General features: G+C 38.7%; 1 protein-coding gene across 1 annotated transcript; it reads left to right on the forward strand.

Moving 5' to 3' along the window:
* The first annotated feature begins 2,079 nt into the window (after positions 1-2,079).
* gpr146 (G protein-coupled receptor 146) lies at positions 2,080-15,107 on the forward strand. The gene is made up of 2 exons (XM_010874899.3): positions 2,080-2,431; positions 11,037-15,107. Exon 2 carries the CDS (start codon positions 11,078-11,080, stop codon positions 12,083-12,085), a length of 1,008 nt encoding a protein of 335 aa, XP_010873201.1. The 5' UTR covers positions 2,080-2,431; positions 11,037-11,077; the 3' UTR covers positions 12,086-15,107.
* The last annotated feature ends 4,865 nt before the right edge of the window (positions 15,108-19,972 follow it).

Below are 19,972 nucleotides of genomic sequence, written 5' to 3' on the forward strand. Positions count from 1 at the left end.
TAGATAATTAAATAATGAGTTTGACTAGCTGTAATTCAAATGACAAAAAGTAAATCCTATTAAAAAAACATTCAATTAATAATTGAGGCACATCTGGAGCGTGTACATTTTTGGAACACGTGCATGTAGGCTTCAATCACTGTAATATTGTTCAAATTGTGTTACGGTAACCTCTGATTTAAGAAGTAATGTAAACTGTTCACGCAGCATTGCATATGTCAATTATTTTCCTGTATTCTGGAGGACTGAGTGCACCATGTTTGTTTGTTAAGAACACAGGTAAAATCAAACTTTGAATGTTTTTACTCTTCACAAAAAATTTCATTTATTCCCTTTACAACTATTAGTCTCATCTTTTTTTTTTATCTGAAATTGTGGGGCAAAGTCTTTGGTGTGTTACCTTTTAAGGTCCCTGTTGTAACCTATTGGATCCTGTTTGAGTAGAACATTTTAATGATAGGGTCTAAAACCAGGACGTTAAATGTCCTCATCAGAAAGGCCCTTACATGCCTGATATCAGTAGCAACCCCAACACAGGTTCAACACAGTTTTTATTGGCTGTATCTCATCTTCCCCTCAGATGCAGAATGTTTCTGTTCCCAGCAATGATAAACAGCTGATGTCACCATATAATCAGACACCTCTGGTTGAAATCTCTTCAGTGAAATCTCAAAAAGCTGCTGAGAGAGCAGAGTTTTAACAGGAACCCTACATAGACTTTAATTAAATGTAACATGATGCTGACATGGATGTCTTCTATGTGGGATATGTTCTAACAAAGACCCATAAAAACGTAATGAAGATGAATATCAAATTGCAATTTCAAGATACTATGAGAAATTCCTGAATTATTAAGGTTTCAAAAATCACACAATAGTGACAATGGCAATGATAGATCTGTGTGGATACAGTACATGGGTCTTCCTAGTACAGAGGTATTTACAGTTGTCCACAACGTTTGTTTCCTATTAGTAATCTCCAGCAGTTTCATTTGAACACCACCAGGTGTGCCTTGTGATATTCTGCAATGAAAAAATTATAACAACATGTAATGCTTGTTATCATTTTCAAAACATCCTTATTTGAGTTTGATTACAGAAAATGCATATTTGCATTAAAAAATATTTAGACAAGCATGTACTGCACAAGGCCTATGTGATTAGCCATATGCCAATTTCAGACCAGAGGTAAATGTTTTCTGACATTCCAATATAATTTCAATAATCAATATGAATTTGAGAACACTAATTGGTACCATTACTAGAATGGGAGTTGTTTTACAAATGGCACATAGTCATAATACAAATATTAAAACTGAATGCATATCATATTTGTTTAGATTCACATAATATTTCAAATCATTTTGGTTGATTTGATTATGGTGCGTGCAAAATACTAATATAGGTCTCTGGACTTACATGGGATTTGTGCTAGAAATGCAAAAATGCTAGTTTTTAGAAACAGTGCCAGGGAAACCAAACCAAAACATGTATTCCTTTCATAATTTGTCAATAGACTAATTCAATGGTAAGGACACCAATGTACCATTTTGAAATTTGGGTGAAATATCCCTTCAACGTTTCAGTTATCCATTGTTCCATTTGGTGTGAAACAAATTACACAGGTGACTGACAATACCGGTAACAGACCTGTGAGATTTAATAAGGTGATACATAATACATTTTCACCATTACAGCGATTAGTCCGATTGGGAGATACTAATCTCAGCGATTAGTCCGATAATTACTGATTGGGAGAGACAAAAACACAGAACTATAAGCATAACGAAAAAGAAATGTTGCTACCAACTCTGCAAATGACTGCATTCACTACTTGCCTGAAACTCCGATCTCAGGACTACGTAGGAGTGTTTTCGCAACTGGGTATGTTGTTGAAACAGTAACAGTCCCAGCATCCCCAACCCCATCGATGGCTGGTCGAATGCACCCCGTGCGATATGTTAAATTACGGAAACATCCGGTTTTGAGGGAAACAGTCACTTCAACCTAGCTTTCGTCTCCGCCTGAGAATTGGATGTTGAATTACCGCTCAGTCGATGTATGTACGCCTTTTACGTTAAGTCGAAGCTGTGGGGGGAGGGTCACGTGTGTATACACTGTAGGGTTCAGTACCACTCAATTCGTAGTAAGTCGTCAACGTCCTCCCCTTTCGAGAACAAGCGTCGTCGGACGAGAAACGAAACAGTATTGCTAAATGCAGCTGTAGTCTAACGCTGGCTACTCATATCAACTTGCTTACACAAAAGTAATAGATCTATAACTCTATACGGGTTTAGTGTTTTGCTGGAATATAAAAGGATACGACATTTGTTCCAAGTCATCACCAAATGTAACTGAGAAATGTCAGTGGAAGTACAGCAAAATCCGATGCCTCCGTAAACTTGTTGCTGTGCCAAATCTGTACTTTTCTGGTGAGTTTTGAAAAAAGAAATATTTATTTTTTCCATCAGAGTGAATTTTGAGTTATCACACATATTACCTATCTATTTTCAAACGGAAGCATTGTCTTTACAGTATGTTTTGGCCGTAGAATAAACAGGTAGGTTATGATCAGAAATATCGAGTATTTTTATTTAATCGTCAGCAATGGCCCATTTTTCAACTATGTAAATAAAATAACCGTTATCGAGAAGATCATCATAGTTATTGGTCCAATTCACCCATACGCCATCAGCTCCGAATATGAATGTGTCCGCGCATTTGTATTCTGTACATTTTGATTGGCAACAAAAGTTTAGCAGGATGTAGCTACTGCATCGGACGGCAGAATAAGTGGCGAAAGAGTTCTCGTTTAACAGCTTTAAGAAATAAAAGCACACGGACTATTTTTAAATACCTCGTTAAATATAATACATGTTATTTGCCAGACTATTAATAAGCAGTGGCAGAACTAAAGCGTTTTGACGTGTTTGAAACGTAAAATAATTGGTGTGCTAAACCACTAAATAGTTATCTAGTTCATGCATATTCTGTGATTATCATCATCATCAACAACAACATTGTATTGAAGGATGACAACAAAGAAAAGTGATGGACATGAATAATGAAACAACCAAATCTGTGACTTGGGGATTTTAACTATTTGCCCTGCATCCAGGTGACTGATTTGCAAGACTAACAGACCATTCTGTCACAGGGCCTTGCTAATACACACCCTCCTGTCAAACTAACCCTTTCTTAGGGTGTAAATACTGTACATGAGAAGTCGTTTGGAAACATAATTCAGTCTGTTATCCCTTCAAACAGTGTACTGGTATGCGGCTTACACATTTCTCAGCGTATTGATGTTATCATGTGAATATACTTATTGCTTATATGTAACAGAGCCATATAACGTTTTACTGATGCGAAAAGTCACTTAAATATTTTGAATAATGCCCATGAAAGTATAACACTCATCTGTAACAACGATTTCAAGCAACAGCTGCCTTAATGCCATCATGCCCATCCAGTGCGATAGTTCCTATTCACACTTAAGGCCTGGCGTAGTTAACCTCATGTGACTAAAAGGGAAGTAAGCGTGAGTGGCCTGGCTTAATGAAAGTAAGCCTATTTTGTGCTGACTATTGAGCTGAAACTATTGTTCATGGTCTCTATACCTTTACCATGGAATCCCAATAGGAGGCGAACATCACTGCCAGACTAACACAGAACAATTCATATTTTATAACAAACATTGTGCATGTCCTCCATTAATCAAAATAGTATATTCATTTTTACAGTACGTTTGTTTAAAATAAATACACCAAAAATACAACTATGGCAGTGTTGCCTTTGAATGCATGCCATACGGGCTGAAAGTAGCACATTTGTTGTAGTTTAGAATGTTTTAAAGACAGATTTTGGGCATAAAAGACAAAACGATATATATATCAAATTAGTAGAGTTTCCATCCCAAACACTATCCTGTGGTAATGATGTCAACCAGCACATTAATACTCAGTTGGATACTTATCAGTATTATCAGTTAATCACCCAAGTCCCTGCCCATGTCTGTTTTTTTTATTTTAAATAGCCCAGTATTCCCAAGTTGATATTTATATATTCAGCCAAAGGCATGCTATAGTTCTTTAGGATTGTAGATGACAGATAACCTGAACAGCATGAATGCCCAGGCACAATTTCGTAACTTCTTATACACACAAGGCTTTGAAAAATGTCATTGTTTATCTCCTTGGTTTTACGCAAAAAATATGGAAAAAATAATACATATTTGAATAATACATATTTTTACATATTTACTCAAAACATTGTCACCTTGATTGGCAACCCTGCATTTTGTACTTTGTGAACCCTCCTCTTGTCTAAAATCTTCAGATACTTGACAGAGTAGAAGATGCCATGTGTCCTAGTTTCCTAGGGCCTTGAGAGGTAAATCAGTCCCAATACATCAAATATCAACGAGGAGGACATTTTATATAACATTCCTTCTTTTACACCAAACCCACTTCAGGTGTTTGTGGCTCTATTTGTCTCATCTAACTACAGATCCCGGTTCCAGTGATGTTTAGCAAACTCCAGGCACTGACGATTATATCTGATAAGTGTGAAGGCTTTCTTCTGTCAAGAAATCCAAATTGGCTGTTCGTATACAGATGGCATCTACTTGTTGTTTTGGCGACTTGGTGACCCCATTATTCAACCAACTTCTGCAATTATCCAACTGTGATCCTTGGATAATTGTTTACCTCAAAAAACATGCAACTCACTGTGTGTGGGTTCTAAACACACTTGTATCTGCTGTCAGACAGCTTCATCACTGCTTCAGTTCATTTAATCTTCTTAATTTTTGGCTTGATTGTGGAGATGGGTATTTTCAGGTGTGTAGCTATTTTACGGCCGTTGCTTCATTTATGAATGTCTACAACCTATAATCTTATTTAATTTGTTTTCTTTCACCTTTCCCTTTGATGATGGATGACGAATAAAGTTTTGGCATATGTTTCACTCCGTCTTTATACTTTGGTGAAACTTAATGGATGGCTCCTTAAGAGTTCCTTATGACTCTTAAGAAGCATACAGATATCATGTGGTTCCCTACAGACGGATTTCTCAACAGAGAGGCATAGGTCCCAAAGTGGGCCTCCGAGAGCTGCCAGTGAGGCCTAGAGATGACAAGGAAAAAAAAATCATGATTAACTATTTTACTAAATATATAATCCGCATAGCGCATAAAATGTATCACTTTGAATACTTTGCCAGGCAATGTGTATGAAAGAATAACTAAATCAAATATGACCATTTTTCTTGCAGTTACATTTTGTGTTAATTTCTTGCACTCAAATGTTCCAAACTAGGACCATCTGCCAGTAGAAACATTAGCTATTGCCACAACATCTCTCACTTGATAAAATGTTTTCTCGCCCCACAATTACCTACTAATATTTCTACAACCTCAGATGAAAGAATAGACAATGAATGAATGTTCACCCCTGAAAACCAAACCCTTGAGGATGACAGTGTTATAGTATGTATTTATTTCAGATGTTTTTATTTAAGCGACACTTTGCAAGTCAATTTTAACAAACACAATGAAAACATTTTGTAATAACAACTTTAGCAAAAAGAAGACTGGGAAGGTTTCCCCTCTCAGGTAAGTGGGTACACATTTTTTTGGATACATTGTTCTGCAGGATTTTCTAGAGGTATGCAGTATTTGAAAGATGACCATACTGTATTCCTTTAGTTTCGTTTCGAAAGTTGTTTTTGAAGAAAGAGTGTAAAGTGTTCTTTTGTTCTTTTGGTCACAGCATTCCACTTATATGAAATAAGGGAAGAAGTCAGAGGACCTTTATAAAACCGTATCACTGACAATCTGTCCTTTCTTGGTTACATAAGAGATATATTATCACATTTCCCCAATACATCATCCTTAAATCAGTTAACTCAACCGTGATGTTTTTGGATCGCAACAAATGAAAAATATTTACAGGAATGATGCAATATTCTTATCTTCAGGGATTCAGACAGGGTTGAATAATTACAGTAGGTTGGAGACTTTTTGAGACTGATGTTGATCAGTGTTCTCTATCTCCCTTAGTCTCATCTAGCCTGTTTACCCAGACGGGCTGAGATAAAGAACAGCCAGGCTATAACTAGAAAACCCAAAGGTGAGGGAATGTGTGGAAAAACAAAGTCCGTAAATTAAGTGTTGCCACATTCCACAGTTCCAAAATGCTTTGACAAAATTCTAACATATTTCTTTGTGCAATATAGAAACGTCTGGTGTTGTGCATCAAAGTAGTAAGGGATGCCAACTGGAATGCTGAAAATGTACCAGATTTTAGTATGACTGTTAAGAGTTTTGAAGTGTTACGGTATAAAATCTTTATATGTATATATGCCTTAGGTTTGCGTCACCCCAGAGCAGACTCTATAAACAAATCCCATACTTTTCTGAATGAATAGAAAAAACAGGTGGAAATATCAAATTAAGCTGTTCTTGAGAGAGGAAGGACTTTCATTATTCATGAAATAGTAACATTCTCTCATAGTTGAAATCCAACACTACTGTTGTTTGCTCCTTGGGGTTTAAGGCCGGGTGTGTCTGTAAAAGCACTTTGTGACAACTGCTGTTGTAAAAAGGGCTTTATAAATAAATTTGATTGATTGATTGATAGTTCTAATGTATGGTATGTATGTTTTTCTCTCATTTAACAACTTACCAAGAGGACACTTTGTGTTTAGAGGAGATTACAATGTTATGTTTGTTGGAAGAATCAATTTGTTTCTAAATTTAATTGCTTGTATGTATTGAAATTCTCTGATGAAATGAAATGTCAGCAGAACCCAGTTTTGGTTACATTTTGGGTGGATCGCTTGGTCTGCTGTCCTCTGTTGTTAGTTTGCGCAGTATCCCAAAGTAAGCTTCCATGTGCACTATATCAGCGTCTCTCACGCCCAGATCTGCATACATTGAGGAATGCTTACCAGTCCGTTGAATATCAAGTCCCATTAATTGCTTGATTCATAGAACCGGAGTTACACAAGTAGGCTTTGCCACTCCCAGTAAGGCTTTAGGTGATGATTGGCCTAAAAACCTCCACTAACATCATTCATTCTACCGCTTCTTGCGTCAGATCATCAGTGAATGTGGCTGAGAGCGCAATGCCCATGCTTTTAGTCTGCCCTGAATGTTTTGCATGCTGACATTAATGCAGCTGGGATGGCTTCAGTGAAATGTGCACAACAGCTTTCTTTAAACAGTGTGCGTCTCATTTCGGTTGCACAGGTTATCTTTGCCGTCTGTATTTTGGTCTGCAGATTATATTTGCAGTTTGTAGTAAACTGTGTTATTTCTTATCTTCATAGAGGTGTACAGGGCTCAAATAATGCATTTTAGTTCACTCGTTTCAACTCAGCTATAGTCCAGTATTTATGAAGACAAAATATTAAGGATGCAGTGTAATCCAAATTGTAAAGATTAACTGTGACTGGGCCAGGCAATGGAACATTTCGAAATACACCTTACATGCGATCACCTTGCTAACGTTAATCTAAAATGTACGTTCTTTATAATGGCTTTTCTCTTTCACTGTGAATATTAGTTTTCTCTGTGTTTAAAAACTCTGTGGAAAAAATGTGTCATATCTTAACTTCAGACGTTTGTACATGAACGTTTTGTGTGCTTGTTTTTTAATGTATTATTTAAACTTTCTTTGATATAGAAAAAAATGTCTTCTGCGATTCTTTGGGATAGAATATACTGAAATGTGTTCGTCATACATGGCAGTACAATTTTTGAAAGATGAAAAGAGTAGTAGTCAACCATCAGTGAATAGTGTTAGTGTTGTTTTATGTAATTGATGAAATAAGTGGTGTCTGGCTTTTTATACCATTCAGACTGGTATGCTTTCTGCTGACCTTTTAAAACCTTTTAACATTCCAAATAACAACTCTGCAGCATACTGAGACAAGGCAATATGTAATAAAGTAGTCACGTTAAAATTAAGCGTTCTTCTTTTAGCTCAACTGGGGCTCAAAATTAAAGGTGTCCAGTAGTCCCCGGGACAATAAAAAAATATCTTGGATGATTGCGAGACGATAAGCCAGAGCTCAACCAAGTGCCATGTGAATGATGTTTTCCATCCAAACCAGGTGTATTGAGACAAAGCTTATGGAATGTCTTGTTGTGTTGATGTGCGCTGTTTAATTTAAGTGAAGCGTTGCTGTCACTTTTCACACTCTTAGGAATGTGTTTATCTACTATACCAGCCTATATTTTGTCATAGTCTGTTGACAGGAAAAAAGTGTTGGAAAACCAGTGAATAAAATGAGCTTTATAGATAATCGCTGCAGTCAATAACAAAGATAGAGTTCTGGGAATTTTTTTGGGGGGTATTTATGGTCAATGAGTGCATTCAAGAGGGTTTGACAGTGCAACATCTTATTCCCAGAGCCCAGGATCGGCCTTCTGTACCCACCGGGCCAAAACAAGTGACTCACATGACCTTTGTCTTTAGTGTTAGTGCCTAAACTAACACTAAACACAAGCAAAGGTTTCAGCTGGTGATTTTAGAGTTTTTACAAGGGGGCAGCAGCAGTTTTAGTGTTGTTTCTAACAAGAGGGCGTTAGCTGCCCCATTCCACCTGTCTCTGGGCAGGGAAACTGCCTGATGTTTTTAAAAGCGTAACCTAAATGTCCCCTTCATGCAGCATACTGTCCTTACAGCCAGCTGGAAAGGTGTAAAGGATTACACTGATCCCTTCTAGTAGAACAGGATGTGTGTTTGTCGGTGCGACTCTGTCTGTCCTCAGGCCAAAACAGCTCCTGAGTTGTGAAGTTACGTAATTGAAAAGAGGAATGTTCTCTTTACTGGCAGTGATATTTTCCTGGCCTCAGCCTCTGGCAGATAAAATCATCCACTGCTAAATTTCCCAAAACATAAACAATTTTTTCATCCACAGTTTTCATGTGAGTAAAGTCAGAAACCAGGACAGGTGTTATAAAAACAATGTGTTGATTTGCTGACAATTTGGTCATTCAAGATGGTGTTATATTTTCCTGTCTGTATAATGCATTATACAAGATGTTACAGTAATGCCCTAATTTGAAAAATCTATATAATTTGAAAGTATAACTGGAGTATATCAAGAATTACGGTCCTCCCACTACATCATGACTTTATTATACCACAGATGAAAATAATCAAAATGAACTTCACACATGGTGAAAAGTGCACAGGGATGTGCAATGGGTTATTCTGATGACGTGACGATTCAGGCATGACTGCTATACGACAAATAAAAGTAATCTCACCCTTAATGACCACAATAATCTGATCACGCTGCCTACCCACACTGCATTTAGGTGCTGTTGGCTGGAGCGCTGGTGCAGGATGACCAGAGTGGGCACGTTTGGTATTTACACCACAGTTTCTTTAATGAATCTCCGGTACATGAAAATGCAAGCTAAATTGTAACTAATGGGCTCTACTTCATGCTTTTTTAAAAAAAAAAATTTAATTCTAAAACAACTTGGATAGTGGCCAACTTGGTGCAGTAAAAGAGGGCCTGGGTATTTTAGATCACTTTCATGAAAACATGTCACCAATTTAATGTAAGCCTAGCTATTGTCTGGTAACCTTATTCAACAAATATTCTGAACTCTAAATGTATATTGTAAACTGTAATTATGTTTTGCCTGATGTTTGAATGAAGCGTCAAACCCCAATTTTCTTTCAATTTATTCGTGTCATTGATTGTCTACTTTATATTATAAACCATCCATGCTTTAATACAATGGTGAGAATGATTGCCTTGTTTCTTTCCCTCTTGACAGAAGCCTTTTTGGTTTAGCGTATGCTTTCGTTTCAGTTGAATTCATTAGATCTAATGTTCAAACATTATCTGAGTTGGCATGTTACAGTTTCTGACAGCGGCCGGAAGAGTTATTTATGTAACTGGTGTTTTAATGAGGAGCCTAGCACTGAGTGGAGAGACAGGCTTGATCCCCCAATCAGACCGATTCCCTCTGCCTGTGTCCAGGCATGACCTTGTTCTGAACTCCAACCCCATGTCCACTCCACTCCACACTGACACCTCCCTGGGCCTGCACTGCCAGTGCACTGGTACTGCATCACATTTCACCCTCTGTAAATCTGCCTGAGCTCCTGCTTTTTTAACAACTCCTATACTCTTGCCTTTCCCTATATCCCTCTCCCTCTCCGTGTCGCCCCTCCCAGTCTCCTGCACTCTTGTCTGCTTCCTCCGCTTCCCTGTTCTCTTTGGTCTTTTTGGAAGAAGTAGAGCCAGGCTGTAGTAAGGAGATGGGTCTTTATATGAATGGCCATTTGAAAAGCACAAGGGCAACTCCCCACAGGCAGCCTGGCCACTTCATGTGACAGGACTGCGCCTGCACAGAGAATGAAAGAAGCAGAGCGAGCAAGGGAGTTTGCAGGGGTGTCAAACAAATGCAGTTTTGTATTCTATCATTAGAACAAGGGGCTCCGTTTCTGTGGCTGTGGTGGCCCTAAAACTGCAGAAAGAAAGTATGCTTTTTAAGGCTGACGCTAGCCAATGAAACATCGTGAGGAGTCTGTATACAGCCAGTGAAATGTAATGAAGTGGAAATAATGGCCTTACCCCAGGCATAATAGCCATGGCGTGTCTGGCCTGTTTGTTTAAGTGTGAGTGGTTTCGCTTGCTTCTCTCCCTAGCATAACACATCAAAAAAAAAAACATAAGAATGACACCACTAACACAGATAGTCATATTGACCCCGATGCAATACTTGAGAAAGAAATGTCAATTGTTTAGTTTAGTTTGTGATTTCCTCATGTTGTTCACAACGATCTGCAGATCCTTCTTCATGAAAAACTTTCAGACTGTTCTCATATTTTCTTCATTTAGCCAGTTTGGAGCAGAGGGAAGAATATAAGTAGGAAACTGAAGCCTGGTAGTCTTTGAGAAAAACACTAATCTGCTGTGTTAATACTTAACCCATGCAAAGGCACTTGATTTTGTTATCCAAAACACGATTACTAAACTCTCCTTTCTTCCTGTTTTTGTCTTCAGCCAACCCTGTGCACCAGTGCAGACCTCCCAAAGCCCTAGCAATGTGGAGCTGTATGGCTTACAATGAATCGGACTCCAGCTCGGAACACCGGCTTTGCCAGGACTTTGGCCTCATCCTTTCCGTCTTCTCCCTGTTCTACCTCATGGTGTGCTTCCCCGTGGGGCTCTGCTACAACGCCCTGCTGGTGGTGGTCAACCTCTCCAACAAGGTGTCCATGACAATGCCGGACGTTTACTTCGTCAACATGGCCGTCGCCGGCCTGGTCCTCAACCTAGTGGCCCCCGTGGAGCTGCTGGGCCCCAGCTTTACCCGCTGGCCCGTGTGGGAGTACAACAACGAGGTCTACATCACCCTGCTCATCCTCTTCAACATATCCTCCCTGGTCATCATGTACTCCACCACGCTGCTCAGCCTGGACTACTACATCGAGCGGGCGCTGCCGCGCACCTACATGTCCAGCGTGTACAACACCAAGCACGTGTGCGGTTTCATATGGGGCGGCGCCGTGCTCACCAGCTTCTCCTCGCTGCTGTTCTATGTGTGCAACCACGTGTCCACCAAGATCATGGAGTGCTCCAAGATGCAGAACAAGGAGGCGGCGGACGCCATCATGATGTTCATTGGCTACGTGGTCCCGGCCGTGGCGGTGTCGTATGCTTTGGTGCTCATCCTGCGCATTAGGAAGGAGTCCACTCCACTGGACCACGAATCAGCCCGCCTGGACCCTTCTGTCCACAGGCTGCTGCTGGCGTCTGTCTGCATGCAGTTTGTCCTGTGGACCCCATATTACATGACTCTCCTGGTGCACACTATAGCCGGGGCGCCGGGTGGCTACAGTAACAACGGCACGCAGCGCCAGACAATATACTTCTTCCTGAGGTGTCTGTCAGAACTTTTGGGCTTCTCCAGTAGCTTTGCCATGCCTCTCATGTATAGGCAGATGAATACAAACTTCTCCCATAAGCTGCAACGCCTGCTGAAGAGGCTGCACTGCAGGGACACGTCCTGCACCCACGAACGTACCGCAGGGCAGCAGGTGGTGACGTGAAACAGGGCCTGGCCTTACTAACTCCCAGCCTCTTAGCCAGCCTGCACTTATCACCAATCCAATAGAACCAGCATCACATGTTCTGAGAAGTCAGCCACAGGTCTGCCGCTGTCACTCTGACCGGAGTATTGACTTAAAATTAAATTAACCTTCTTTTACTTTTTAGAACTTTATTTGTCAGTTCCTGTAGCAAGAGGACGGATGAAGCAGAAACCACTAAGTGCTGCTTATTTGTGTGTGTGTAGTCAGTAGCAAAGTTCTTGCTCTGGACACTCAGTCATTAGAATGGGGAGAAAATCTTCTAATGTCCACAGGGATATGTACCGACACGAGCAAGTCTGTAAGTGCAAACAAACGCTTAAAAACTAAAACGATTCATAAAACAATTGTTTTTACATCTCATAATGTCGTACAATGTACAATCAGCATGTTACTACCATGCTTGTAGCCTGTAGGGATTGGAATGAACACTGATTATGACCCTGTCAGACCACCCAGTTTCCAGGAGCCTGAGGCCATGTCTCATTGGAGACTTCCTGTCCTGCCCCAGCGACAACATAGGGATGTGTCTGAAATGGCACCCTACAACCTGTTGAGTTCACTACATTTGACTCGAGCCCTACATGAAATGAAGTGCACTGTGTAGATCACTGGGTGCGGTTTTGGACAAAGCATTTGTCTGACTTCCCCTGTCTGTCCATTTCCACTGTCTTGAATACTGTTCACATTCAGTATATTACACAGTACAATACATGTACCTCAGTTCACGCCTGTACGGCATTACAAAAGATTCTAATGAACTATGAGTGTTTTCCACCGAATTTAAGTCATGGCCGACCTGCCGCTAGTGTCCTAGAATGGTGTCACATAAATGCCTTCACCAGCATCTATAATAACACCCAGTCATTGTGTGGGGAGCTCAGTTCATGAGACTTCTAAAAGTTGTGTTGAGGCACACAAGTGACCTGTACATCTGCTTCACAATCTTGCTTATTGATTGTTCCGCTATATAATGAGCTGTCAGAATCTGTCATTCTGTGATGATGTCCGTTATTGCGTGTGAAAATGTTATGCTATGAAGTGTACTCTTTGTTTCTAGTATAAAATGTTTAGTTAGCGCTACTTAAAGACAATACAAGAATAAGCTATAAACCATTGGTTACACAGGTTGCTAATTGCTAATACGTGTTTATGCAGACCAGTATATAAGTATTGACTCATTATGACTTAACTGCAAGACCAAGAAAACACCGGGGCCATACTTGTGAACTTCTGCTAGAACCATTGGTTCAAAACCATTGGTCTGAAATGGCTAGCTGCTAGTTTCTTTTTAGAGGGCAGCATAGTAGAATTAGCCATGCTGCTGGGGCTGAGTGAAAATACTTTCAATTTTATATAACAAAATTAGGAATTAACCCACCAGACGCTTTAAATGCTATTCAAAAGGTTTTGACACATTTGTTATGCAAGTCAATTTGTTATACATGTTAAAATATGATATGATTATTATTGTTTGTAGCAGTGTGTTTGTTAGGTTACTTTTTCCACTGAAATACCTTAATGGACTGCATGTTGTGAAACAAATATAGAGAACTATGTACTTTATATTTTGAGTTAATTATCCTGAGACAAAGCTTTTAGTTGTGTAGTTAATTTGGCTACCAGAAAATGCTAGTAATTTTTTTTTAATTAGACATTTTTAATTGGCTGATAAGAATTTTGTTACCAGATATTAGGATCTGCTGAGCTGGTTGGCCCCTATCAATCATTTGAACCAATGGCTTTAGGGAAAGTTCACAAGTGTTGCCCACTTTCATGGCTAGGAATCCCAAACAATTTGACTTCAGCATGTTAATCATTATTCAAGCTCTGATCAAAGTCCTAATTCATTACAGTGATGAGGGATAAACATTTCACATGCAACCCAGAAACCAGCAACAAAACATATTACTAATGTCTAGACTTATATTGTCCAATTGTAATTCAAAGCTACATGTTTAAATTATGGTAGAGTTCACTGAAAAGACACAGGCCAATAAAGTTCACATTGAAAAACTGAAATATGACCAGGCCTCACAAAGACTGACGCCAGTTATTGCACTGGGGACGTAGTTATCAGTAACATAGTGCTGACCTAAAGCACCCTGATCATGCTACACTTCTCCAACCAAGAAGACCAGGAAAGTTTAGGAATGGGAAATGGAAAAATGTATTCTAGTTTTTCCCCATAACATAGTTTAATTCAGTTTTTATGACATCTTTGAGAAGTAACAACAATAAAAAATAAAAATTACACATGGACAAAATTTGACAATTTCATTATCATGTTAAAAGATCTCTGATCTCTCAGAAAGTCATACCAAGCAATGGAATATTTTGTAATACATGTTCTGTGAACTTTTCTATGAACTCTAGGAAAAACATTTAAAATTGCAAAAACTAGTTTTAAAGCTTTACAAATTTCTCTTCACCACATGGCAAGACACATAGAAATGCCAGAAATGTGTTTTAAAATTTCCACTGTGGCACAAAAAAATCCTAGAAAAAACACTGAATTCTCACAATGTCAATCTGCATTTTAGCATGAACACATTCTGTCTGCCTTTTTCCTCCCATATACGTTGAGCCATAATAATCCACTAAAATGAATATATATTTTTTGAAAGTACCAGTACTGTATATTTTGAGTATGTATTCTTTTAAATCCAACTATATAAGCAGAGATGATTATTTAATTCCATTAGGTTTAGTTCCATACCAGAAAGCCTCACAGGTCATGATCAATCCAATTTCGGATTTTATGCTTTTGTGACCCTGTATATACCAGTGTATGTAATTTAATGTGAATACATTGTATGTTAGAAATTTACTGGAAAAACACGATGCCCTTTAGGAAATGCAATGTTCTATTCTCAGAGATGTATTTAGATACATGTAGTGTCAGTAATATTCTTTATTATCTTTTGGGTCAAAGACTGATTCAAGACTGAACTAACATGGGAATTAAACACAATGCCTGTTATTTTTGTTTATTTGTCTTCACTTCCATTGTATTCCAGTTGTGGTTGTATCTTTGTAAACAGAACCATTTATTTATTTTGTTTTGGTGGTTAAAGCAATGGGGATAGTGCCAGCAATAGAGAGCAGAAACCACAGTTATGTCTCGTCTTGCAAGCTTATTGGGTTTGGTTGTTCATCTGCAGAGTTGGGTGAACCACAGCCATTTGTACAGTAAACCAAGCTTGTTTGCCTGTTCTCCTATTGGCAGCTGTGTCTCTTTTTTTAAATCAACACAATAATCACATGCAACAGACTCGGCCAATCCCCTGCTAGGCCTGGTGGTGATTTAATGCTTTGGGCCAAATAGAGACCTGTCATGTATTATAACAACATGGTTGTAACCCAACCCTGTCAACAGAAGGATCTAGTTCAAACACATTTTCCAACGCTATATATATGTTGTGTTGAATTTAATCCCCCTTTTGGGGGATTACGGTGTTATGGGTAGATATTCCCTCCCACATGCCCATTTCCAGGGTTAATTTTGAGCCACCAAAGTTCCACTATAGAGGTGTTTTTTAAAAATAGATCTGTACTACGGTGGGACACATTTTCCAATAGAAATATTATATACTGTACTGAGACCAAGAATAGTGAAATTTAGCCAGAAAGGATACTCTTGTATGGTCTTTACTCTGTCTGCACTGTAAACAAGTGACTGTGGCACATCCCTTTAATCATGCTGTGTAAAATGGGAACATTCCAATCATTCTAGGAATTGTTCTGACTTCCATGGATTTGGCTATATAGCCTTGTGTGGTTACCAAAACAACAATGTTAAGATGTACAGGAGCGAGTGAATGTCTGAACACCGCTCTTGTTTTGTTGCCTTAAAATGTATCTAAAAAGGGATTACGTAACAATACAACCTACTCTACATTTTCTGCCCAAAAAGGGTTCTAGAATATTTTCCAAATGACTAAAACATATAAAATGGTGTATTTATTGAGCATGTCTTGGTATCTTAAAGTAAATATTTGATGGAAGCATGCTAGAGTTATTAAAGTTTTTATCGCTTTAGTACTGTCATCAGTAGTATTATATTCAAAACCACTGATTGCGATTTGGCTTGTAAACATCTTTCACCACAAGATCATTGATCCAAACACTACGTTTTGGGTTAAATAACATTAAATAAATAACAACAAATATTATTGTACAATGAAATGTAACAAATACTGTAAGGAAGAAATTAAGGAAATGTTGTGAAATAAATGTGTAGCACACACTATGCTCATTTGGTAAATTACGGCATTTGGCCATGAGTTCTTGTTAGCATCACAATTAATTTCTTACATTTCTTCATGAATTTCTTCTTTTTTATGCACTGCAAGAGAAATATTTTGGCATGCTGATCCCAAACCTGCCATTGGTCACTAGGGTTGGTCACTAGTAGGTTCTTACAACAAAACATAGGGTGGCATGGTTATGAGGATGGTAGTCATTGACCTTCCGCCTCCATGATGAAAATCTTTTCTCAGAAGGGTTGAGCAAAAGAGATTATGGGGCAGGTAAAGTGTCAGGAATTGGGGATTGGCCCAAAACCATTCCCGAACAAACTCTAAATGGTGGAACCTACCATTTGCCCACACAATATGATTTTATATCTCAATTTGTTTGTAGAGTGGACTGCTCAGAAGGCCAGCATACCACTGTCGCCAATTCACTTTGGAGTTTAAGACTGGTGTTTTGCGAGTACTATTTAATGAAGTTGCCTGTTGAGCATATTTGAGGCATCTGTTTCTCAAACTGCACACTAATGTATTTGTCCTCTTGCTCAGTTGTGAACTATGGCTTCCCACCGCTCTTTCCATTCAGGTAAGAGCCAGTTTGTGCTGTTCTGTGAAGGGAGCAGTATACATTATTATATGAAATCTTCAGTTCCTTGGCAAATTCTCGCACGTAATGGCCTTAATTTCTCAGAACAAGAATAGACTGATGTGTTTCTGGCCGTTTTGAGCCTGTAATTGAACACAGAAATGCTGACACAGAGGATACTGCACTGGTCTAAAGAAGGCCAGTTTTATTGCTTCTTAATCAGCACAAGATTTCAGCTGTGGTAACATGATCGCAAAAGGGTTTTCTAATGCTCAACTAGACTTCTAAAATGAAAACTTGGATTAGCAAACACAATGTGCCATTGCAACAGTGGAGTGATGGTTGCTGATATTAGGCCTCTCTACCCCGATGTGTATATTCCATTGAAAATCAACAGTTTCCAGCTATAATAGTCATTAACAAAATGTACAAAAGATGTGCTTTTCTTTTGAAAAACATTTCTACGCAACCACAAACTCTTGAACAGACGTGTACATGTTAAATATATTAATAAATTAATGGTTTTCAATTAACTAGTAATCCACCATTGCTCACATTGCTTATCTTTTGCTTGTCTTTGGTGGAGGGCTGCACCAATGAGACACTTGGTGTTTCGTCACATACATTTTACAGCACAGTGGGGCATTCAAATTTTATTCCATGTATTCTTGAATGTATTCCCTACATCAGGAATTGCCTAGATGATGCCAAAGGGCTAGCATTATGGATTTTACATTCACCATGGTGTTAATCATGGCATCATGGTGGCAATATTGTTTTCATTGTCAACAATATAGTCACTGTCATCATAGTGATGCCACAGGGCTAGAAAGAGAGATTGTACCAGATAAACAGTGCTTCTGCATCAAACAAGTTGCCAAAAAATTAGGAAAGCAATATAGTCAAAACATGGGAAAATAAACTCGTTAATTTTAGCAATGCTTAGGTAACAATAACAAAGCTGTTAGCTATTCTGTGCTCAGTGGAAGTAGCTTAGTTATAGCCATGATTTAAAAATGAACTAGTGAAAAGTTGCTGTGAAAGGGGTAATCACAGCTAGAGAAACTAGCTGGCACATGTTTAGCTTCAGCAATATGCTTCCATCAATATTATTACAGATACTATTGTACCGTATGGCTTTATTGTCATTGCTAGCCATGAGGTTTTTTTTGTTTTTTAACTGCTGAAATTATGTCCTGTAACTAATTACCAAGACAACCTCGGCAACAATGATATTGCAACAAGGGACTGTTAGGTTAAGCTTTTAGGCCGAGCGAAAAAGTTATCTTATTTCTCTAAACAAGTTGTTAGGACATAACACCTAGTTGGCTAGTTATTGCTGATCTAGCTTTTTGTCAGCACCCCATATTGTTGTTTTTCTATGTACCCATTCCTTAGATAATCGGATCATGGTTTCCTGTTCCTCCTTCCTGCCTAAAAACAGCTCAACTCAAGAGAGCATCAGCCATAGCCACTTGGGACAGTGAGATTGCGGACAGAAGAAACTGCGAGAAAAATTTAGACATTTTTATGTTGTCTTTGTCTCAGGCTGAAGTTTTCACTTGCTTCAAGGAGATCACCCAGTGCCCAAGAAAACAAAGGTAACATAACCCCACTGCACTCAAGTCTTGATGAAGGGCTAAGAGAAGCTTGTTATGGCCCGCATCGATGGCAGATTGTCGGGCACACTGTACCTACTCCAATGTGCTTACTTCCACAACAGAGCCACAGACAATGACATTCCTATCCATCAATACTGACATGGTGGTGACACACATAGCAGGACCACCCATGTTAGAATGCTTTTCAATGACTACAGTTCAGCATTCAGCACTTTTCTTCCCTCCAAACACTTGCTTGCACTGGGTCTAGACAATACTATGTATCACTTTTTTTGAATTAGTATTATTTACTTGTATTTTTGAGAAGAAACCTGCAAATTAGAATTCTGTAGTGTGGTTTACCTTGCATTTCATATACATTATATGTTTTACATTCATAATACATTTCTCTGCCATCCCTTCCTATGAATGAGAAGGACTTCAAAAACAAACATTGCTAACTCACCTTTTAGTGGACTGGAAGTATTATTTCCAGTTCAGCTGGCAGCAAAGTCAGTTCTGCTTTCCTCATAGCAGGTTCTCATTCCAAAAATGCTCAACAGAATAGGATGGCGAAAGAGAGGCAGGTGGGGAAGCATCCTAGTGAGACTATGACGGTGAGTAAACGAAAACCTCCTATCATATGTACTATTGGAGCAACTCAATTATAATAAATTAGGCATTACCCTTAAGACTAGCCTTTTCAACAGGGCCCGAAGAGCTGAAATATTTTAATGCGTAACAGTGTCATGATTAAACAAGGACACTAAAATATGGTATATCTCGCTGGCTTCTATTGTTTGTTCTATGTGTCAGGGTTTGCAAACTATCACAAACAGTGAAGGGACACAGTTGATAACTACCCAGCGATTCAATATGACTGAAATGCCTTGTAGGCTCACTTTGTGATCTTACTCTCCTTACCCGATGTGAATAAGGTCCTGTTTCAATTTGCATACTACATATACAATAGTATGTCAGACTGAGTTATCATTATCTACTTTAATTGGTTATTGTGTCAATGTTAGTCACGTATGAAAAAGAAAAAAAAAGTGGAGATTAGAAAGGGCAGTGAACAACTATAATCTTGTGTCAACAAAATAATGTGATTTACAGAACTAACACAAAATATCAGCCTATAGGCCTACGCTAGACAACTCTCGGACTTGCCAGGCATTACGTAAAGTGATGTAGCCTCTACTTGCAAAAGGTCATAATACATTTCAAGATCACTTAAACAGAAACCCATTATGTACCTAATGAAAGAAACGACAATATCCATACAAGAAATGGTGTACTTTCCTAATTCTGAAAATATACAGCTCTGGAAAAAATTAAGAGACCACTTTTTCTTCTTTCTTTCCTTTCCAAAAAAGTTGAAAAGGAAAGTTTTGAGTGAGCAAAAGAA

This window comes from Esox lucius, chromosome 11 (assembly GCF_011004845.1).
Source record: "Esox lucius isolate fEsoLuc1 chromosome 11, fEsoLuc1.pri, whole genome shotgun sequence".
Classification (NCBI taxonomy): domain Eukaryota; kingdom Metazoa; phylum Chordata; class Actinopteri; order Esociformes; family Esocidae; genus Esox; species Esox lucius.